This window comes from Heterodontus francisci, chromosome 38 (genome assembly GCF_036365525.1).
Source record: "Heterodontus francisci isolate sHetFra1 chromosome 38, sHetFra1.hap1, whole genome shotgun sequence".
NCBI lineage: Eukaryota > Metazoa > Chordata > Chondrichthyes > Heterodontiformes > Heterodontidae > Heterodontus > Heterodontus francisci.
In genome coordinates, this window is record NC_090408.1 from 37902149 (window position 1) to 37925314 (window position 23166).

Consider the following 23166-nt stretch of genomic DNA (forward strand, 5'->3'; position numbering starts at 1 on the left):
CATGAAACCATTGTCGATTGTTGTAAAAACCCATCAGGTTCACTAATGCCCTTTAGGGAAGGAAATCTGCTGTCCTTACCTGGTCTGGCCTACATGTGACTCCAGACCCACAGCAATGTGGTTGACTCTTAACTGCCCTCTGAAATGGCCGAGCAAGTCTCTCAGTTCAAGGGATGGGCAACAAATGCTGGCCCTGTCGGTAACACCCACAGGCCACAAACAAATAGAAAAAAACCCTAGTGACAGACTGCAGAGGAGTGTCTGAGACTGCGGAGGAGTGTCTGAGACTGAGGACGAGGGTCTGAGACAGAGGAGGAGGGTCTAAGACTGCGGAGGAGTGTCTGAGACTGAGGAGGAGTGTCTAAGACTGCGGAGGAGTGTCTGAGACTGCGGAGGAGTGTCTGAGATGGAGGAGTGTCTGAGACTGTGGAGGAGTGTCTAAGACTGCGGGTGACTGTCTGAGACTGCGGAGGAGTGTCTGAGACTGTGGAGGTGTCTCAGACTGCGGAGGAGTGTCTGAGACTGCGGAGGAGTGTCTGACACTGCGGAGGAGTGTCTGAGACTGCGGAGGTGTGTCTAAGACTGCGGAGGAGGGTCTGAGACTGCGGAGGAGTGTCTAAGACTGCGGAGGAGTGTCTGAGACTGTGGAGGAGTGTCTAAGACTGCGGAGGAGGGTCTGAGACTGCGGAGGAGTGTCTAAGACTGCGGAGGAGTGTCTGAGACTGCAGAGGAGTGTCTAAGACTGCGGAGGAGGGTCTGAGACTGCGGAGGAGTGTCTAAGACTGCGGAGGAGTGTCTGAGACTGTGGAGGAGTGTCTGAGACTGCGGAGGAGTGTCTGAGACTGTGGAGGAGTGTCTGAGACTGTGGAGGAGGGTCTGAGACAGAGGAGGAGTGTCTGAGACAGAGGAGGAGTGTCTGAGACTGTGGAGGAGTGTCTGAGACAGAGGAGGAGTGTCTGAGACTGTGGAGGAGTGTCTGAGACTGCGGAGGAGTGTCTGAGACAGAGGAGGAGTGTCTGAGACTGCGGAGGAGTGTCTGAGACTGCGGAGGAGTGTCTGAGACTGTGGAGGAGGGTCTGAGACAGAGGAGGAGGGTCTGAGACTGCAGAGGAGTGTCTGAGACTGCGCAAGAGTGTCTAAGACTGCGGAGGAGTGTCTGAGACTGAGGAGGAGTGTCTGAGACTGTGGAGGAGTGTCTGAGACAGAGGAGGAGTGTCTGAGACTGTGGAGGAGTGTCTGAGACTGCGGAGGAGTGTCTGAGACAGAGGAGGAGTGTCTGAGACTGTGGAGGAGTGTCTGAGACTGTGGAGGAGTGTCTGAGACTGCAGAGGAGTGTCTGAGACTGCGGAGGAGTGTCTAAGACTGCGGAGGAGTGTCTGAGACAGAGGAGGAGTGTCTGAGACTGTGGAGGAGTGTCTGAGACAGAGGAGGAGTGTCTGAGACTGTGGAGGAGTGTCTGAGACTGCGGAGGAGTGTCTGAGACAGAGGAGGAGAGTCTGAGACTGCGGAGGAGTGTCTGAGACTGTGGAGGAGTGTCTGAGACTGTGGAGGAGGGTCTGAGACAGAGGAGGAGGGTCTGAGACTGCAGAGGAGTGTCTGAGACTGCGGAGGAGTGTCTAAGACTGCGGAGGAGTGTCTGAGACAGAGGAGGAGTGTCTGAGACTGTGGAGGAGTGTCTGAGACAGAGGAGGAGTGTCTGAGACTGTGGAGGAGTGTCTGAGACTGCGGAGGAGTGTCTGAGACAGAGGAGGAGTGTCTGAGACTGTGGAGGAGTGTCTGAGACAGAGGAGGAGTGTCTGAGACTGTGGAGGAGTGTCTAAGACTGCGGAGGAGTGTCTGAGACTGTGGAGGAGTGTCTGAGACAGAGGAGGAGGGTCTGAGACTGAGGAGGAGGGTCTGAGACTGAGGAGGAGTGTCTAAGACTGCGGAGGAGTGTCTGAGACTGCGGAGTAGTGTCTGAGACTGCGGAGGAGTGTCTGAGACTGTGGAGGAGAGTCTGAGACTGCGGAGGAGTGTCTGAGACTGCGGAGGAGTGTCTGAGACTGCGGAGGTCTGAGACGGAGGAGTGTCTGAGACTGTGGAGGAGAGTCTGAGACGGAGGAGGAGGGTCTGAGACTGAGGAGGAGTGTCTAAGACTGCGGGTGACTGTCTGAGACTGCGGAGGAGTGTCTGAGACTGTGGAGGTGTCTCAGACTGCGGTGGAGTGTCTGAGACTGCGGAGGAGTGTCTGAGACTGCGGAGGTGTGTCTGAGACTGCGGAGGTGTGTGAGACTGCGGAGGAGAGTCTGAGACTGTGGAGGTGTCTGAGATTGCGGAGGAGTGTCTGAGACTGCGGAGGTGTCTGAGACTGCGGAGGAGAGTCTGAGACTGCGGAGGAGTGTCTGAGACTGCGGAGGTGTCTGAGACTGCGGAGGAGTGTCTGAGACTGCGGAGGTGTCTGAGACTGCGGAGGAGTGTCTGAGACTGCAGAGGAGTGTCTGAGACTGCGGAGGAGTGTCTGAGACTGCGGAGGTGTCTGAGACTGCGGAGGAGAGTCTGAGACTGCGGAGGAGAGTCTGAGACTGCGGAGGAGTGTCTGAGACTGCGGAGGAGAGTCTGAGACTGCGGAGGAGTGTCTGAGACTGCGGAGGAGAGTCTGACTGCGGAGGAGTGTCTGAGACTGCGGAGGTGTCTGAGACTGCGGAGGTGAGTCTGAGACTGCGGAGGTGACTGAGACTGCGGAGGAGAGTCTGAGACTGCGGAGGAGAGTCTGAGACTGTGGAGGAGAGTCTGAGACTGCGGAGGTGTCTGAGACTGCGGAGGAGTGTCTGAGACTGCGGAGGAGAGTCTGAGACTGCGGAGGAGTGTCTGAGACTGCGGAGGTGTCTGAGACTGTGGAGGAGTGTCTAGGACTGCGGAGGAGTGTCTGGGACTGCGGAGAACTGTCTGAGACTGCAGAGGAGAGTCTGAGACTTCGGATGAGTGTCTGAGACTGCGGAGGTGTCTGTGACTGTGGAGGAGTGTCTAGGACTGCGGAGGAGTGTCTGGGACTGCGGAGGAGTGTCTGAGACTGCGGAGGTGTCTGAGACTGCGGAGGAATGTCTGAGACTGCGGAGGAGTGTCTGAGACTGCGGAGGAGAGTCTGAGACCGCGGAGGAGTGACTGAGACTGCGGAGTAGAATCTGAGACTGCGGAGCAGAGTCTGAGACTGCGGAGGAGAGTCTGAGACTGCGGAGGAGTGTCTGAGACTGCGGAGGAGAGTCTGAGACTGCGGAGGAGAGTCTCAGACTGCGGAGGAGAGTCAGACTGCGGAGGAGTGTCTGAGACTGCAGAGGAGAGTCTGAGACTGTGGAGGAGTGTCTGAGATTGCGGAGGAGAGTCTGAGACTGCGGAGGAGTGTCTGAAACTGTGGAGGAGTGTCTGAGACTGCGGAGGTGTCTGAGACTGCGGAGGAGAGTCTGAGACCGGAGGAGAGTCTGAGACTGCGGAGGTGTCTGAGACTGCGGAGGAGTGTCTGAGACTGCGGAGGAGAGTCTGAGACTGCGGAGGAGAGTCTGAGATTGCGGAGGAGATTCTGAGACTGCGGAGGAGTGTCTGAGACTGCGGAGGAGAGTCTGAGACTGCGGAGGAGTGTCTGAGACTGCGGAGGAGAGTCAGACTGCGGAGGAGTGTCTGAGACTGCGGAGGAGAGTCTGAGACTGCGGAGGAGTGTCTGAGATTGCGGAGGAGAGTCTGAGACTGCGGAGGAGAGTCTGAGACTGCAGAGGAGTGTCTGAGACTGCGGAGGAGAGTCAGACTGCGGAGGAGTGTCTGAGACTGCGGAGGAGTGTCTGAGACTGCGGAGGAGAGTCTGAGACTGCGGAGGAGTGTCTGAGACTGTGGAGGAGTGTCTGAGACTGCGGAGGAGAGTCTGAGACTGTGGAGGAGAGTCTGAGACTGCGGAGGAGTGTCTGAGACTGCGGAGGAGAGTCAGACTGCGGAGGAGTGTCTGAGACTGCGGAGGAGCGTCTGAGACTGTGGAGGAGTGTCTGAGATTGCGGAGGAGAGTCTGAGACTTCGGAGGAGAGTCTGAGACTGCGGAGGAGTGTCTGAGACTGCGGAGGAGAGTCTGAGACTGCGGAGGAGTGTCTGAGACTGCGGAGGAGAGTCTGAGACTGCGGAGATGTCTGAGACTGCGGAGGAGTGTCTGAGACTGCGGAGGTGTCTGAGACTGCGGAGGAGAGTCTGAGACTGTGGAGGAGAGTCTGAGACTGCGGAGGAGTGTCTGAGACTGCGGAGGAGAGTCTGAGACTGCGGAGGTGTCTGAGACTGCGGAGGAGAGTCTGAGACTGTGGAGGAGAGTCTGAGACTGCGGAGGAGTGTCTGAGACTGCGGAGGACAGTCAGACTGCGGAGGAGAGTCTGAGACTGCGGAGGAGTGTCTGAGACTCCGGAGGAGAGTCTGAGACGGCGGAGGAGAGTCTGAGACTGCGGAGGAGTGTCTGAGACTCCGGAGGAGAGTCTGAGACTGCGGAGGTGTCTGAGACTGCGGAGGAGAGTCTGAGACTGTGGAGGTGTCTGAGACTGCGGAGGAGAGTCTGAGACTGCGGAGGAGAGTCTGAGACTGCGCAGGAGTGTCTGAGACTGCGGAGGAGAGTCTGAGACTGCGGAGGTGTCTGAGACTGCGGAGGAGAGTCTGAGACTGTGGAGGAGAGTCTGAGACTGCGGAGGAGTGTCTGAGACTGCGGAGGAGTGTCTCAGACTGTGGAGGAGTGTCTGAGACTGCGGAGGTGTCTGAGACTGTGGAGGTGAGTCTGAGACTGCGGAGGTGAGTCTGAGACTGTGGAGGAGTGTCTGAGACTGCGGAGGAGAGTCTGAGACTGCGGAGGAGTGTCTGAGACTGTGGAGGTGAGTCTGAGACTGCGGAGGTGAGTCTGAGACTGTGGAGGAGTGTCTGAGACTGCGGAGGAGAGTCTGAGACTGCGGAGGAGAGTCTGAGACTGCGGAGGAGTGTCTGAGACTGCGGAAGAGAGTCTGAGACTGCGGAGATGTCTGAGACTGCGGAGGAGTGTCTGAGACTGCGGAGGAGAGTCTGAGACTGTGGAGGAGAGTCTGAGACTGTGGAGGAGTGTCTGAGACTGCGGAGGAGAGTCTGAGACTGCGGAGGTGTCTGAGACTGCGGAGGAGAGTCTGAGACTGCGGAGGAGAGTCTGAGACTGCGGAGGAGTGTCTGAGACTGCGGAGGAGAGTCAGACTGCGGAGGAGTGTCTGAGACTGCGGAGGAGAGTCTGAGACTGTGGAGGAGTGTCTGAGATTGCGGAGGAGAGTCTGAGACTTCGGAGGAGAGTCTGAGACTGCGGAGGAGTGTCTGAGACTGCGGAGGAGAGTCAGACTGCGGAGGAGTGTCTGAGACTGCGGAGGAGTGTCTGAGACTGCGGAGGAGAGTCTGAGACTGCGGAGGAGTGTCTGAGACTGTGGAGGAGTGTCTGAGACTGCGGAGGAGAGTCTGAGACTGTGGAGGAGAGTCTGAGACTGCGGAGGAGTGTCTGAGACTGCGGAGGAGAGTCAGACTGCGGAGGAGTGTCTGAGACTGCGGAGGAGCGTCTGAGACTGTGGAGGAGTGTCTGAGATTGCGGAGGAGAGTCTGAGACTTCGGAGGAGAGTCTGAGACTGCGGAGGAGTGTCTGAGACTGCGGAGGAGAGTCTGAGACTGCGGAGGAGTGTCTGAGACTGCGGAGGAGAGTCTGAGACTGCGGAGATGTCTGAGACTGCGGAGGAGAGTCTGAGACCGCGGAGGAGTGACTGAGACTGCGGAGTAGAATCTGAGACTGCGGAGCAGAGTCTGAGACTGCGGAGGAGAGTCTGAGACTGCGGAGGAGTGTCTGAGACTGCGGAGGAGAGTCTGAGACTGCGGAGGAGAGTCTCAGACTGCGGAGGAGAGTCAGACTGCGGAGGAGTGTCTGAGACTGCAGAGGAGAGTCTGAGACTGTGGAGGAGTGTCTGAGATTGCGGAGGAGAGTCTGAGACTGCGGAGGAGTGTCTGAAACTGTGGAGGAGTGTCTGAGACTGCGGAGGTGTCTGAGACTGCGGAGGAGAGTCTGAGACCGGAGGAGAGTCTGAGACTGCGGAGGTGTCTGAGACTGCGGAGGAGTGTCTGAGACTGCGGAGGAGAGTCTGAGACTGCGGAGGAGAGTCTGAGATTGCGGAGGAGATTCTGAGACTGCGGAGGAGTGTCTGAGACTGCGGAGGAGAGTCTGAGACTGCGGAGGAGTGTCTGAGACTGCGGAGGAGAGTCAGACTGCGGAGGAGTGTCTGAGACTGCGGAGGAGAGTCTGAGACTGCGGAGGAGTGTCTGAGATTGCGGAGGAGAGTCTGAGACTGCGGAGGAGAGTCTGAGACTGCAGAGGAGTGTCTGAGACTGCGGAGGAGAGTCAGACTGCGGAGGAGTGTCTGAGACTGCGGAGGAGTGTCTGAGACTGCGGAGGAGAGTCTGAGACTGCGGAGGAGTGTCTGAGACTGTGGAGGAGTGTCTGAGACTGCGGAGGAGAGTCTGAGACTGTGGAGGAGAGTCTGAGACTGCGGAGGAGTGTCTGAGACTGCGGAGGAGAGTCAGACTGCGGAGGAGTGTCTGAGACTGCGGAGGAGCGTCTGAGACTGTGGAGGAGTGTCTGAGATTGCGGAGGAGAGTCTGAGACTTCGGAGGAGAGTCTGAGACTGCGGAGGAGTGTCTGAGACTGCGGAGGAGAGTCTGAGACTGCGGAGGAGTGTCTGAGACTGCGGAGGAGAGTCTGAGACTGCGGAGATGTCTGAGACTGCGGAGGAGTGTCTGAGACTGCGGAGGTGTCTGAGACTGCGGAGGAGAGTCTGAGACTGTGGAGGAGAGTCTGAGACTGCGGAGGAGTGTCTGAGACTGCGGAGGAGAGTCTGAGACTGCGGAGGTGTCTGAGACTGCGGAGGAGAGTCTGAGACTGTGGAGGAGAGTCTGAGACTGCGGAGGAGTGTCTGAGACTGCGGAGGACAGTCAGACTGCGGAGGAGAGTCTGAGACTGCGGAGGAGTGTCTGAGACTCCGGAGGAGAGTCTGAGACGGCGGAGGAGAGTCTGAGACTGCGGAGGAGTGTCTGAGACTCCGGAGGAGAGTCTGAGACTGCGGAGGTGTCTGAGACTGCGGAGGAGAGTCTGAGACTGTGGAGGTGTCTGAGACTGCGGAGGAGAGTCTGAGACTGCGGAGGAGAGTCTGAGACTGCGCAGGAGTGTCTGAGACTGCGGAGGAGAGTCTGAGACTGCGGAGGTGTCTGAGACTGCGGAGGAGAGTCTGAGACTGTGGAGGAGAGTCTGAGACTGCGGAGGAGTGTCTGAGACTGCGGAGGAGTGTCTCAGACTGTGGAGGAGTGTCTGAGACTGCGGAGGTGTCTGAGACTGTGGAGGTGAGTCTGAGACTGCGGAGGTGAGTCTGAGACTGTGGAGGAGTGTCTGAGACTGCGGAGGAGAGTCTGAGACTGCGGAGGAGTGTCTGAGACTGTGGAGGTGAGTCTGAGACTGCGGAGGTGAGTCTGAGACTGTGGAGGAGTGTCTGAGACTGCGGAGGAGAGTCTGAGACTGCGGAGGAGAGTCTGAGACTGCGGAGGAGTGTCTGAGACTGCGGAAGAGAGTCTGAGACTGCGGAGATGTCTGAGACTGCGGAGGAGTGTCTGAGACTGCGGAGGAGAGTCTGAGACTGTGGAGGAGAGTCTGAGACTGCGGAGGAGTGTCTGAGACTGCGGAGGAGAGTCTGAGACTGCGGAGGTGTCTGAGACTGCGGAGGAGAGTCTGAGACTGCGGAGGAGAGTCTGAGACTGCGGAGGAGTGTCTGAGACTGCGGAGGAGAGTCAGACTGCGGAGGAGTGTCTGAGACTGCGGAGGAGAGTCTGAGACTGTGGAGGAGTGTCTGAGATTGCGGAGGAGAGTCTGAGACTTCGGAGGAGAGTCTGAGACTGCGGAGGAGTGTCTGAGACTGCGGAGGAGAGTCAGACTGCGGAGGAGTGTCTGAGACTGCGGAGGAGTGTCTGAGACTGCGGAGGAGAGTCTGAGACTGCGGAGGAGTGTCTGAGACTGCGGAGGAGAGTCTGAGACTGCGGAGATGTCTGAGACTGCGGAGGAGTGTCTGAGACTGCGGAGGTGTCTGAGACTGCGGAGGAGAGTCTGAGACTGTGGAGGAGAGTCTGAGACTGCGGAGGAGTGTCTGAGACTGCGGAGGAGAGTCTGAGACTGCGGAGGAGTGTCTGAGACTGCGGAGGAGAGTCTGAGACTGTGGAGGAGAGTCTGAGACTGCGGAGGAGTGTCTGAGACTGCGGAGGACAGTCTGAGACTGCGGAGGAGTGTCTGAGACTGCGGAGGAGAGTCTGAGACTGCGGAGATGTCTGAGACTGCGGAGGAGTGTCTGAGACTGTGGAGGTGTCTGAGACTGCGAAGGAGAGTCTGAGACTGCGGAGGAGAGTCTGAGACTGCGCAGGAGTGTCTGAGACTGCGGAGGAGAGTCTGAGACTGCGGAGGTGTCTGAGACTGCGGAGGAGAGTCTGAGACTGTGGAGGAGAGTCTGAGACTGCGGAGGAGTGTCTGAGACTGCGGAGGAGTGTCTCAGACTGTGGAGGAGTGTCTGAGACTGCGGAGGTGTCTGAGACTGTGGAGGTGAGTCTGAGACTGCGGAGGTGAGTCTGAGACTGTGGAGGAGTGTCTGAGACTGCGGAGGAGAGTCTGAGACTGCGGAGGAGTGTCTGAGACTGTGGAGGTGAGTCTGAGACTGCGGAGGTGAGTCTGAGACTGTGGAGGAGTGTCTGAGACTGCGGAGGAGAGTCTGAGACTGCGGAGGAGAGTCTGAGACTGCGGAGGAGTGTCTGAGACTGCGGAAGAGAGTCTGAGACTGCGGAGATGTCTGAGACTGCGGAGGAGTGTCTGAGACTGCGGAGGAGAGTCTGAGACTGTGGAGGAGAGTCTGAGACTGCGGAGGAGTGTCTGAGACTGCGGAGGAGAGTCTGAGACTGCGGAGGTGTCTGAGACTGCGGAGGAGAGTCTGAGACTGTGGAGGAGAGTCTGAGACTGCGGAGGAGTGTCTGAGACTGCGGAGGAGAGTCAGACTGCGGAGGAGTGTCTGAGACTGCGGAGGAGAGTCTGAGACTGTGGAGGAGTGTCTGAGATTGCGGAGGAGAGTCTGAGACTTCGGAGGAGAGTCTGAGACTGCGGAGGAGTGTCTGAGACTGCGGAGGAGAGTCAGACTGCGGAGGAGTGTCTGAGACTGCGGAGGAGTGTCTGAGACTGCGGAGGAGAGTCTGAGACTGCGGAGGAGTGTCTGAGACTGCGGAGGAGAGTCTGAGACTGCGGAGATGTCTGAGACTGCGGAGGAGTGTCTGAGACTGCGGAGGTGTCTGAGACTGCGGAGGAGAGTCTGAGACTGTGGAGGAGAGTCTGAGACTGCGGAGGAGTGTCTGAGACTGCGGAGGAGAGTCTGAGACTGCGGAGGAGTGTCTGAGACTGCGGAGGAGAGTCTGAGACTGTGGAGGAGAGTCTGAGACTGCGGAGGAGTGTCTGAGACTGCGGAGGACAGTCAGACTGCGGAGGAGTGTCTGAGACTGCGGAGGAGAGTCTGAGACTGTGGAGGAGTGTCTGAGATTGCGGAGGAGAGTCTGAGACTGCGGAGGAGAGTCTGAGACTGCGGAGGAGTGTCTGAGACTGCGGAGGAGAGTCAGACTGCGGAGGAGTGTCTGAGACTGCGGAGGAGAGTCTGAGACTGCGGAGGAGTGTCTGAGACTGCGGAGGAGAGTCAGACTGCGGAGGAGTGTCTGAGACTGCGGAGGAGAGTCTGAGACTGCGGAGGAGTGTCTGAGACTGCGGAGGTGTCTGAGACTGCGGAGGAGTGTCTGAGACTGCGGAGGAGTGTCTGAGACTGCGGAGGTGGCTGAGACTGCGGAGGAGTGTCTGAGACTGCGGAGGAGAGTCTGAGACCGCGGAGGAGTGACTGAGACTGCGGAGTAGAATCTGAGACTGCGGAGGACAGTCGGAGACTGCGGAGGAGAGTCTGAGACTGCGGAGGAGTGTCTGAGACTGCGGAGGAAAGTCTGAGACTGCGGAGGAGTGTCTGAGACTGCGGAGGAGAGTCTGAGACTGCGGAGGAGTGTCTGAGACTGTGGAGGAGTGTCTGAGACTGCGGAGGTGTCTGAGACTGCGGGGGAGTGTCTGAGACTGCGGAGGAGAGTCTGAGACTGTGGAGGTGTCTGAGACTGCGGAGGAGTGTCTGAGACTGCGGAGGAGAGTCTGAGACTGTGGAGGAGTGTCTGAGACTGCGGAGGTGTCTAAGACTGCGGAGGAGTGTCTGAGACTGCGGAGGAGAGTCTGAGACTGCGGACGAGTGTCTGAGACTGCGGAGGAGACAGACTGCGGAGGAGTGTCTGAGACTGCGGAGGAGAGTCTGAGACTGCGGAGGAGTGTCTGAGACTGCGGAGGTGTCTGAGACTGCGGAGGAGAGTCTGAGACTGCGGAGGAGAGTCTGAGACTGCGGAGGTGTCTGAGACTGCGGAGGAGTGTCTGAGACTGCGGAGGAGAGTCTGAGACTGCGGAGGAGAGTCTGAGACTGTGGAGGAGTGTCTGAGACTGCGGAGGAGAGTCTGAGACTGCGGAGGAGTGTCTGAGACTGCAGAGGAGAGTCAGACTGCGGAGGAGTGTCTGAGACTGCGGAGGAGAGTCTGAGACTGCGGAGGAGAGGCTGAGACTGCGGAGGAGTGTCTGAGACTGCGGAGGAGTGTCTGAGACTGTAGAGGAGAGTCTGAGACTGCGGAGGAGTTAGACTGTCGAGGAGTGTGAGACTGAGGAGGAGTGTCTGAGACTGCGGAGGAGAGTCTGAGACGGAGGAGGAGGGTCTGAGACTGAGGAGGAGTGTCTAAGACTGCGGGTGACTGTCTGAGACTGCGGAGGAGTGTCTGAGACTGTGGAGGAGTGTCTGAGACTGCGGAGGTGTGTGAGACTGCGGAGGAGTGTCTGACACTGCGGAGGAGAGTCTGAGACTGCGGAGGTGTCTGAGACTGCGGAGGAGTGTCTGAGACTGCGGAGGAGAGTCTGAGACTGCGGAGGAGAGTCTGAGACTGCGGAGGAGTGTCTGAGACTCCGGAGGAGAGTCTGAGACTGCGGAGGAGAGTCTGAGACTGCGGAGGAGAGTCTGAGACGGCGGAGGAGAGTCTGAGACTGCGGAGGAGTGTCTGAGACTCCGGAGGAGTGTCTGAGACTGCGGAGGTGTCTGAGACTGCGGAGGAGAGTCTGAGACTGTGGAGGTGTCTGAGACTGCGGAGGAGAGTCTGAGACTGCGGAGGAGAGTCTGAGACTGCGGAGGTGTCTGAGACTGCGGAAGAGAGTCTGAGACTGTGGAGATGTCTGAGACTGCGGAGGAGAGTCTGAGACTGCGGAGGAGAGTCTGAGACTGCGGACGTGTCTGAGACTGCGGAGGAGAGTCTGAGACTGTGGAGGAGAGTCTGAGACTGCGGAGGAGTGTCTGAGACTGCGGAGGAGAGTCAGACTGCGGAGGAGTGTCTGAGACTGCGGAGCAGAGTCTGAGATTGCGGAGGAGTGTCTGAGACTGCGGAGGAGAGTCTGAGACTGCGGAGGAGTGTCTGAGACTGTGGAGGAGTGTCTGAGACTGTGGAGGTGAGTCTGAGACTGCGGAGGTGAGTCTGAGACTGCGGAGGTGAGTCTGAGACTGTGGAGGAGTGTCTGAGACTGCGGAGGAGAGTCTGAGACTGCGGAGGAGACTCTGAGGCTGCGGAGGTGAGTCTGAGACTGTGGAGGTGTCTGAGACTGCGGAGGTGAGTCTGAGACTGCGGAGGTGTCTGAGACTGTGGAGGTGAGTCTGAGACTGTGGAGGAGTGTCTGAGACTGTGGAGGAGTGTCTGAGACTGCGGAGATGAGTCTGAGACTGCGGAGGTGTCTGAGGCTCCTCCAATGGCTCAGTGGGAATTGGTTTATCATTTGGCCTTGAAGACCAGAAGTTCACAGTTCAAGCCCAGCTCTGAACTAGGGCACCAGCAGGAAAGAAAGACTTCATTTATATAGCGCCTTTCACACCCTCAGATTGTTCCAAAGTGCTTTCCTGCCAATGAAGTATTTTTTGAAGTGTAGTCTCTATTGTCTTCTGCACCGCATCAACATGGGCAACAAGTCAATTAGGGTTGCTCTTGCTCATTGCTGTTCACTGAATCTTGCTGGATGTGTGGGCAATGGACGAGGGCATCATTGGGCTTAGTTGTGACACCTTCCATGGCCGAATATTCTGTACTGTCTAGGGTCACACAAGAATGACCACTTGCTTGAGGCACCTGAGAGTAAAACCTGGTGGCCTCCTTGCAGGCTTGGCGGGGTGGGAGGCCCTCCTGATCGGGCACCCTGTGTCCCATGGAGGACCTCCCCTCTGCACAAACTGCCCCCACTGAACTACATCCCTCCCACCCCGATTGTCGCCAGCATAGCCCCACACACTTTTTTCTGAGGCTTGCTCCTCTCCCTGGCTGCAATCCCAGCAATGGCCACCACTCCCAGTGGCGCTGCAGGGACTGAGTGCAGCCGACCCGCTGATTGGCCAGCAGCTCTTGGAGGTGGGACTTCCTGCCTCAGAGGGACAGAAATCCCACCTGAAACCAATTAAGGGCCTGGGCCACGTAAGGTTGTGGTGTGTCTCCTAGGCCCAGTGAAGGCAGGCTCGCCACCGATATTTTGTGGCCGGTGGGTGGGCCCTCCCGCCCGGCCCTCCCGCCCAACATAAAATTCCGGCCTTGAGCACCGAGCCCAGGCTGACACTGCAGCGCAGCACTGAGCGAATGCCACACAGTCGGAGATGCCGTCTTTCAGATGAGACATTAAACTGAGGCCATGTCTGCCCCCTCAGGTGGATGTAAATGGTCCAATGGCACTATTTTTGAAGAGGTGCAGGGGTCTCCCCGGTGTCCTGGCCAATATTTATCCCTGTATCAATCACCGAAACAGATTATCTAGTCGTTATCACATAGCTGTTTGTGGGAGCTTGCTGTGCACTAATTGGCTGCTGTCTTTCCTACATTACAATAGGGACTGCACTTCAAATGTATTTCACAAGGATGAGAATTTTAAAATCGAGAGATTGCCTGGACCGGGAGGCAGGGTGGGTCAGCGAGCACAGTGGGTGATGGGTGAACGGGACTTGGTGTGAGTTAGGACACAGGCAGCAGAGTATTGAAGGAGTTCAAGTTTATGGAGGGTAGACAGTTGGAGTCCGGCCAGGAGTGGGTTAAAACGGTCAGTAAGAGGACAACTGCACATCTTTTGGACAAAGGATCATCCATTTTACAAATTACCGGCAGCCTCCCATCCCCCACAAGAGCCGTGCTTAGGACACACATGGAGATATAACAGAAGGGGAGGGAGCTGGGCATGAATCTTTTATTACAAGAGACAAAAAGGGAGATGATTAGGAACTCTTTATCTAATGCACCGTGAGGCTTGAAAACTAGGCCATTGGGTAATTAATGACCAGATTCCATTTGTCAAATTAAGCCAAACAGGGAGCAGCCAATTGAAAACATTCAGCATGCTCTGAACTTCCAACCAAAATCCCGAGAGATCTGCCTGCAAACAATAAATACCAAAACGAAAATGGAGAAAAAAATGTTCGGTTCCCTTGTTGAGGAAGATTGGGAGCAGCAAATATAAATCACAAGTCAAAATTTCACTTTACGATTCAATTTTTCAGCTCTTTACTGAGAACAGAATCATTCACCCTTTAACACAGCCTGACAGCATTGCAAAATCAACAGCGGACTATCTAATCATCCAGAACCTATTCATTCTTTAAATAATCGCCTGTTGCTGCTGACAGTCTGTTGCAAAACCTTAACGAGCTTCACAGCGCTCAGATACAAACTGACAGACAGAATAACAATAATGTGATGATGACCTGAAAATGTTTTTAGTGATGTTGGGTGAGGGATAAATATTGTCCAGGACAGCAGTGTCATGGGATCGTTTATGTCCACCTGAGAGGGCAGACAGGACGCTGGTTTAATGTCTCACTCAAAACATGGCACCTCTCAATTAGTACAACATTCCCTCATTACTGACCCTCTAACAGTGCAGCACTCCCTCAGTACTGCCCCTCTGACAGTGCAACGTTCCCTCAATTCTGCCCCTCCGACAGTGCAGCACTCCCTCAGTAATGACCCTCCGACAGTGCAGCGCTCCCTCAGTAGTGACCCTCTGACAGTGTGGCACGCCCTCAGTACTGACCCTTTGACAGTGTGGCACGCACTCAGTACTGACCCTCTGACAGTGTGGCGCTCCCTCAGTACTGCCCCTCCGGCAGTGCGGCGCCCCCTCAGTACTGCCCCTCCGGCAGTGCGGCGCCCCCTCAGTACTGCCCCTCCAGCAGTGCGGCACGCCCTCAATACTGACCCTCCGACAGTGCGGCACGCCCTCAGTACTGCCCCTCCGGCAGTGCGGCACGCCCTCAGTACTGCCCCTCTGACAGTGCGACACGCCCTCAGTACTGACCCTTTGACAGTGCAACGTTCCCTCAATTCTGCCCCTCCGACAGTGCAGCGCTCCCTCAGTAGTGACCCTCTGACAGTGTGGCACGCCCTCAGTACTGACCCTTTGACAGTGTGGCACGCACTCAGTACTGACCCTCTGACAGTGTGGCGCTCCCTCAGTACTGCCCCTCCGGCAGTGCGGCGCCCCCTCAGTACTGCCCCTCCGGCAGTGCGGCGCCCCCTCAGTACTGCCCCTCCAGCAGTGCGGCACGCCCTCAATACTGACCCTCCGACAGTGCGGCACGCCCTCAGTACTGCCCCTCCGGCAGTGCGGCACGCCCTCAGTACTGCCCCTCCGGCAGTGCGGCACGCCCTCAGTACTGCCCCTCCGGCAGTGCGGCACGCCCTCAGTACTGCCCCTCCAGCTGTGCGGCACGCCCTCAGTACTGCCCCTCTGGCAGTGCGGCACGCCCTCAGTACTGCCCCTCTGGCAGTGCGGCACGCCCTCAGTACTGCCCCTCCGGCAGTGCAGCGCACTGAAGTGTAAATACACTTTGGGGCGGCACAGTGGCGCAGTGGTTAGCACCGCAGCCTCACAGCTCCAGCGACCCGGGTTCAATTCTGGGTACTGCCTGTGTGGAGTTTGCAAGTTCTCCCTGTGTCTGCGTGGGTTTTCTCCGGGTGCTCCGGTTTCCTCCCACATGCCAAAAGACTTGCAGGTTGATAGGTAAATTGGCCATTATAAATTGCCCCTAGTATAGGTAGGTGGTAGGGAAATATAGGGACAGGTGGGGATGTGGTAGGAATATGGAATTAGTGTAGGATTAGTATAAATGGGTTGTTGATGGTCGGCACAGACTCGGTGGGCCGAAGGGCCTGTTTCAGTGCTGTATCTCTAAACTAAACATAAACTAAACTAAACACCTCAGAGTAAATAGCTCCTGAGAGATGAATTATTGTGAAAAATCGTCTTTTAGGGACTGCAATATTTATTATAACATTACTCACAGAAGTGTCCTCTGAACAGGAAGCTAAGATATTGTCCACAAACGGGTTCCATTTAATGTCCAGCACGTTTCCTTGGTGACCACAGACTTTTGGATAAAGAGGGTCAATCCGGCCTGTCTAGAGGAAGAAAAAGAGAGGGTGATTATTCCAGAACTGATTGCTGTGAAATATGTGAAAGAAAGAACTTGCAATTATATAGCGCCTTTCACATCCTCAGAATGTCTCCAACCATTTACAGCCAATGAAGTACTTATGAAGTGTTGGAATGTAGGATACATGGCAGCCAATTTGTGCACAGCAAGATCCCACAAACAGCAATGTGATAATGTCTTGCTTCAATTGTATAGAACCTGGGTTAGACCGCACTTGGAGTACTGTGTGCAGTTTTGGTCCCCCTACCTTAGGAAGGATATTATTGCCATAGAGGGAGTGCAACGAAGGTTCACCAGACTTGTTCCCGGGATGGCAGGACTGTCCAATGAAGAGAGATTGGGGAAACTAGAATAAAAACAAGAAACGCTGGAAATACTCAGCAGGTCTGGCAGCATCTGTGGAGAGAGAAGTCGAGTTAATGTTTCAGGTCAGTGACCCTTCTGCCCGATGCTGCCAGACCTGCTGAGTATTTCCAGCGTTTCTTGTTTTTATTTCAGATTTCCAGCATCCGCAGTATTTTGCTTTTATTTTGGGGAAACTGGGTCTGTATTCTCTAGAGTTTCGAAGAATGAGAGGTGATCTCATTGAAATCTACAAAGTATTTAAAGGGATAGACAGAGTAGATGCAGGTAAGATGTTTTCCCTGGTTGGGGAATCTAGAACCAGGGGACACCATTTCAAAATAAGGGGGAAGCCACTCGCGGAGAAATGTCTTTACTCAGAGGGTTGTGAAACTTTGGAATTCTCCCCAGAGGGCTGTGGAAGCTCAGTCAGAGTATGTTTAAAGTAGATATTGATAGATTTCTAAATACCAATGACATAAAGGTATATGGGGATAGTGTGGGAAAAAGGCATTGAAATGGATGATCAGCCTTGACTGGATTGAATGGTGCAGCAGGCTCGATGGGCTGAATAGCCTACTCCTGCTCCTATGTTCTAATAAACAGGTAATTTATTTAGTATGATATTGGTTGAGGGATAAACATTGCCCTGGACGCTGGGGAGAACTCCCCTGCTTTTCCTCAAAATAGTACCGAGGGAACTTTCACACTCCACCCGAGAGGAAAGATGGGGCCTCAGTTTAATGTTGAATCCAAAAACAGCACTGTCAGTCTAGGTGAGGTGTTCAAGTTCCTGGCATAGGACTGGAACCCAGAACTTTGTGATTCAGAGCTAAGAGTGCTACCCACTGAGTGACAGTTTCTGAAACCAGAGGCCGATGTGATTTCTCTGTAATATCCATTGAACGAAAGGTCGGAGTTCACTTGTCTTCAGACATGTTGGCCTCTTTACTGGCTAAATGGAGAGGAGCTTCATGTGGGTGATGATAAAGCATGAAGACCCAGCTTCCAAGTCCCAGCCTGTGCTGAGTTATTGAGTCCCCTCTGGGATACCAGTGGTGATGCTCTAATTGGCTCCAGGCTTCGTGGGCTAAACAGGAGCGAAATGAGTCGGGGCTCCTGCTCCCATTCATTACCCAGAGACTTGCACTGAAAAGTGCGCCAAGAGATGATAGACACTGCAACAGGCAACAGCAAAGCAGGCAAGGCCAGTACTGCTTCAATGGTGATGCCCCAAGCAGTCAAATAGTATGCTGACTGGGTGAGATAGGGTCACTCGCGTGAGGTGCTGGGTGGCACCCAGTCTCCATGGAACGATACCACAGTAAAGAGGCCCCGCCTTTGGGAGAGGAGGGGGGAAAAGAGAAAGGAAAAATGTATTTAAGAAATGCATCTTCAGGCTCGATACGATTAATGATCAACTGTGCAGAAAAGAATGACTTGCATTTATATAGCCCCTTTCACGACCACTGGATGTTCCAAAACACTTTACAGCCAATGAAGTACTTTTGAAGTGTAGTCACTGTTGTAATGTGGGAAACAAGGCAGCCAATTTTTGCACAGCAAGCTCCCACAAACATCCATATGATAATGACCAGATCATCTGTTTTAGTGATGTTGATTGAGAGATACAGGGCAGAACTCCCCTGCTCTTACTCAAAATAGTGTCTGTGGGATCTTTTACATCCACCTGAGAGGACAGACGGGGCCTCGGTTTAATGCTTCATCAGAAAGACGGCACAGGAAAGGAAAGTCAAAATTGCAGACGTTGCCAGAAAACAGCTAATTATACAACATGTGTACCTCTGAAAATAACTTTTTCAGAAGAATGCAGCAGAGAGAACAATGAGCTGTGTGCTTGTAGAGACAAAAGCAGAGGGTTTGCAATGAAAGGTGTTGTTGCAGACTCTGCTGCCAGGTGGCGCCAAAAAGCTAGAGGTAGACAGAGTGTTGATGGGAGTTCATGAAGTGCAAATTGGAAGAACTTAGAACACAGAGTGGGGGGGGGGGGGGGGGGGGTAACACAGGTGGCAGTGGATTGGCCGACAGTTATACACCCAACCCGACTGAACTCAACACAAGGAAAATTGAACAGGGTGCATAACAGGTGGCTGATCATTAACGCCAGTTTTACGCTCAAGGTTTCGCCCAATAATCCAACCCATATTCCCTCTTCATGAGTAACCTGCTCCATCCTGAGGGTGACATCATTACCTGCTTCACACTGAACATCAGAAACAGAGCGTGTCTCCCTTTATACCAGTGCATTCTGCCTACGGTGGGGACACCTTTTGCCAAATCTTAAACTGCACCTCAGGCAGATGACAGACACGAGTTGGAGAGGGGGAGGGGTTTAGATCATAGGGATGGGCATGGGGGAGGAGAAGGCTTGGGGGAGTGGGGCTGGGGTATAGGGATGGGGTTTAATGGAGGAATAGGGCAGGGCAGGGGCAGAGAGGGAGAGTATGGGGACTGGGGTTGGGGAGGAGAGGGAGGGGGTTGAGTCAGGGCATGGGGGGGGAGGAAGGGGGACTAGTACAGGGATTGGGGTAGGGGCAGGTGGTGGAATGGGGAGTGGGGGGCCATGTCTCCAGTTGTGCATTTAGTGTCGGAACCATTAAAAACCGTGCTCTGCTCGATGCAAATTAAAGCTCTCGATTCAGTGAACCAGCGATATGCTTCAACAGAAACCTCAGGACAGGTCCTGCCACCTGCTGGGTGAGTGACACATGTTCCAGGTTCCACATTGAACTAAAAACTCTAAAAGAACAGACTTCTCCCCGAGTCTATTTTAAACAGTAATGTAGTGGGACATTTCACTCTCTGCTAAACCCAAACAGGGGCCCTCTACTGTTCAACTGCAACAAAAACAACAACTTATAATTATATAGCACCTGTAATGGAACAAAACACCTCTCGGCACTTCACAAAGGGCAGTATAAAGCAAAGTATGACACTGAGCCACATAAGGAGATAATAGGGCAGATGACTTCAGTTTAAGAAGCATCTTAAAGGAGGAAAGCGAGGTGGAGAGCTGAAGAGGTTTAGGGAGGGAATTCCAGTGCTTAGGCCCCAGGCTGTTGAAGCTGCAACCACCAATGGTGCAGCGATTAAAATCAGGGATGCACAAGAGACCAGAATTAGAGGAGCGCAGATATCTTGGAGAGTTGAGGGACTGGAGGAGATTACAGAGATAGGGAAGGGTCAGGCCATGGAGGGATTTGAAAATAAGGATGAGAATTTTAAAATCAAGATATTGCTTGTCCAGGAGCCAGTGTAGGTCAGCGAGCACAGGGAGAAAGGGGAACAGGACTGGTGCGAGTTAAGAGAGGGGCAGCAGAGTTTTGGATGTCCTCAAGTTTATGGAGAGTAGAATGTGGGAGACTGGCCAGGAGAGCCTTGGGATAGTCAAGTGTAGCAGTACATACGTATGAATTAGGAGCAGTAGGCCACTCGGCCCCTTGAGCCTGCTAGGCCATTCAATACGATCATAGCTGATCTGATTGTAAACTCAACTCCACATTGCCACCTATCCCCGATAACCTTTCACCCCTTGTTTATCAAGAATCTATCTACCTCTGCTTTAAAAATATTCAAAGACTCTGCTTCCACCGCCTTTTGAGGAAGAGAGTTCCAAAGACTCACGACCCTCTGAGAAATAATTTCTCCTCATCTCTGTCTTAAATGGGCGACCCCTTATTTTTAAACAGTGACCCCTAGTTCTAGATTCTTCCACAAGGGGAAACATCCTTTCCACATCCACCCTGTCAAGACCCCTCAGGATCTTATATGTTTCAATCAAGTCACCTCTTACTCTTCTAAATTCCAGCGGATACAAGCCTAGCCTGTCCAAGCTTTCCTCGTCAGACAACCCACCCATTCCAGGTATTTGTCCAGTATACAAAAGCATGATGTGAGGGTTTCAGCAGCAGATGAGGTGAGACAGGGGCGAAGGCAAAATGAAAAGCAAGTTCTTTCCTTGCTAAAAAAAAATCCAAGTGCAATACATGTTGTTAGTTTCTAAAATCATACAGCAAAGGAGGAGGCCATTCGGCCCTTTATGCCTGTGCTGGTTCTTTGAAAGAGTTATCCAGTTAGTCTCAGTCCCCTGTTTATTTCCCCAATAGCCCTGCAGATCTTTCTATGCGATAAAGCCTAATTTTGCAGCATTAACATTAGTCCTGGTCAGTGTTGAGTCCACAAGGTATAAATGGGGGAGAATGTTTTAGAATAAAGTATTTTAAAAACATGTATAAATATCTTCTTTACATCTATTCCTGAGTTGGTAACATATGGACTCCAGTCCATTGAGATCAGTGGGTAATGCTGTAGCTGTGTGTGTAACTGCTATTTATAGTTCCTCCACATGATGGCAGTGTTGTCCCTAAAACCAACACTGCAAGAACTCCTTGCTTTGTCCAAAGGCAACACTTGTAACTCAGCCCCTTGCAAGTAACAACTCTAAACTGGGCTTAATTTTCACCATTCCTGCCTGGGCATTAATCTGGTGAATTGAATCATCTGTCCATTTCCACTCTGCTGTTTTCAATAGAATGAAATTTGCTGAATTCTACAACAGGTGGGCAGTCTATTCCATCAAGTTGCTGCCCAGGCGATAATTACCCCTCCTGTAATGAGAAGCTTTTTATGTTGTCTGGTGCAACATAAATAAGATGTGTGGAGTTCAGTTGATTAAAAATCTCAAACAGGTTTATTAACAGCTAACAACTATTTACAGTACGGAGCTAACTATTTACAGGATTTGCCTCTTGGTGTTACAGTTACAGAGTGAGCCTGGCATGTAGTCACATGACCCCACATCCTGGATCTTAGCTCATTAGCATACTAAGATCCTAAAGGGACATGCTAAAAGTAAGAAACACACAAAATTAGATAACATCAAAATTATTTACATGTGAATAGAGATTATGAACTTTACAAATATAGAGGCTCAAAAGTGCATATTTCATCTCGGTGGTTTGACAACTCTTGCTCGGGGAATTTGTGTCTTATCTGTTGCTGTTCTTTCTGAAGTTTCTCCCTCTCTGCATTCACTTTCTGTTGCTCTGCCTTCAGCCTGCTAACATACTCTGTTGCTTTTCTCAAAATGACCACTTTTGAGGCCTTGTCATTCTTGGAACATTCCAGCACCTCATCTCGAAGAGCCAACAGACAATGCTTCAACTCATTCCTCCGCTGCCTCTTAAGGACATTGCATGTCCCTCGCCTCTCCTCATCCTCTGTGTCCGAAGGCTTGGGGCTCAATGTCAAGGACTTGTTGGGGGGAGTGTACTCGGTCTCATAGAGATACCTGCCCGTTCTGGCTCATTGTGGTGCTGGCAGTTCTCTATAGAGCAGAAGTGAAGGTGCAGCATAGTCATGGGTTGCCAGGCTGCACCGTTTGTTGCTGGTCAGAGTCTATGAGCGGGTTCTGGTCCTTGGAGATTTCCCCTTGGCAATGCTCTTGTGGATGGTGATGATATTGAGGTCCTTACATGCTGGTAGTTCTGCCACTGTTGGTCCGCTCGTGTCCATTAGGTAGAATACTTATGCTTTCCCAGCTGACTTGCCATATTTGCATTGCATTGATAATATGCCACTACAAGGGTTGGGTAACCTGTTGTATGCAGATAACTTGATAGTCGTTGGTTGTATTATTGATTTCCAATGACTCCAGTATATATCTTTGAGGATTTGGATTGGTAGAATATTTGCACTAGTGCTGGTGTCAGTCTTGACCCTGAATGTATGTTTGCCAGCTTTCTTTGGGCACGCGATGTTGATAGTGGCAAAAGCTTCCAGTTGTTGGAATTCATCAACGTCATGTATCAGGTTCACAATGTGGAATGCCTGTTCATCTTCTGCCTGAGAACTACTTCTCTCTGGGTCTTGTCTCAGGTCTGTTTCGCCGGTGACTTTCTGTATTGGTTTGTGTTTATACAGGTCTCTGGCACTTTCTGTGCTGCTGTTGCCCTGTTGTCTATTCGTTTGCATCTGAACGTGACTTCTGGCTGCATCTTTGGAACCAGAATTCCTGCATAGGCGTATCCAGTGTCCTTTTACACCGTACGCCTTGAACAGGTCATGAAATGCAGGTCAATTTTGCTGTGAGTGGGGCAGACCGCACTTGCTGCACAGCGTACTTGCTCTTTTTGACCTGGTTATCATGCTGATATGGTTGGCTGCATTTAGTGCTTGCCCGTGCTGTTATCCAGCTACAATGGCTTCATATTCCCTGCCATCTTCCAGCAGTTCGTCAATGCTGTGACCTTTCTTTTTCCCCAACAGGTCTTCCTGAAATGCTTCAATGGGCGTTGGTACAATCACCAGCTCCATTATTCAGTCTGACAGCTCAGCTTCTGAGAAATCGCACTCGTTGCCCTTGCTACAGCATCTACTGACAAACTGGTCTATTGATTCCTGTGGCCGTTGCTTGTAGTACATGAATTCCAGGTGGTGAATTTAAAATTCACTTGTAATCAGAGCTGATCTTCCAGCACTTCCCATATCTTTGTGGGCTCTTTCTGGTCCTGTTTAGATAATCCAGAGGTATTGATTCTGTGCAATCCCTCATTTCCTATCACTATCATTATTTTTACAGCCTGTTTTGCTGGTTCTACAATTACTGGGTCTGTAAAGCATAATTGCATTCTTTGTTGGAACAATTTGAACTCAGATAGGATATCCAAGGCTTTCCAGCTCATGCTGGCAAAATTGGTATCCATCTTTCTGCTGTTCTTTTGCTTTAAAACTTGCTTTAAGACCCAGTTCTGTGACTCTGTTCTGCTTTCCCTTTAAAAACTGTCAGTTCTCTGGACAAGCGGCTTTGATTGTCAGAAGCAAGTATTTTACAGTGTTTGTCTGTTTATTTAGCTTTCAGCACTCTAGACTGTATGTTTATACAGCTGTGCAGACAGAATTTCAAGTGTTTTTTAAAACTAAGGTTTGTTTATACAGCTGTTCAAGAGGCAATTCTTCATGCTTGAGTGGTTTTATGAGTTTTTTAAAACTCTGGCTGAGTGAATGAAAGCTCTTCATGCTGGAGTTATTTAATGGGTTTCTTTTTATAGCTTTAGTTGCGAGCTGCGTGAAAGGAGGATTCCCGCGCATTTTGCTGTCAGGTGCCTCCTGTAATGGATCCAACCTGATCAGCATGCAGGAGCCTCTGAAAACAATCAATCAGCCTGAGATT

At 53.1% G+C, this 23166-nt stretch overlaps 1 protein-coding gene across 3 annotated transcripts in view; it reads right to left on the minus strand.

The window, feature by feature from the left end:
- The window catches only part of coro2ba (coronin, actin binding protein, 2Ba), a 174987-nt gene that overhangs the window by 47191 nt on the left and 104630 nt on the right, over nt 1–23166 (minus strand). For all 3 annotated transcript variants that reach the window (XM_068018131.1, XM_068018130.1, XM_068018132.1), the window contains exon 3: nt 15481–15597. In XM_068018131.1, the coding sequence (XP_067874232.1) occupies nt 15481–15597 (117 nt within the window). The remainder of the gene's footprint in view (nt 1–15480; nt 15598–23166) is intronic.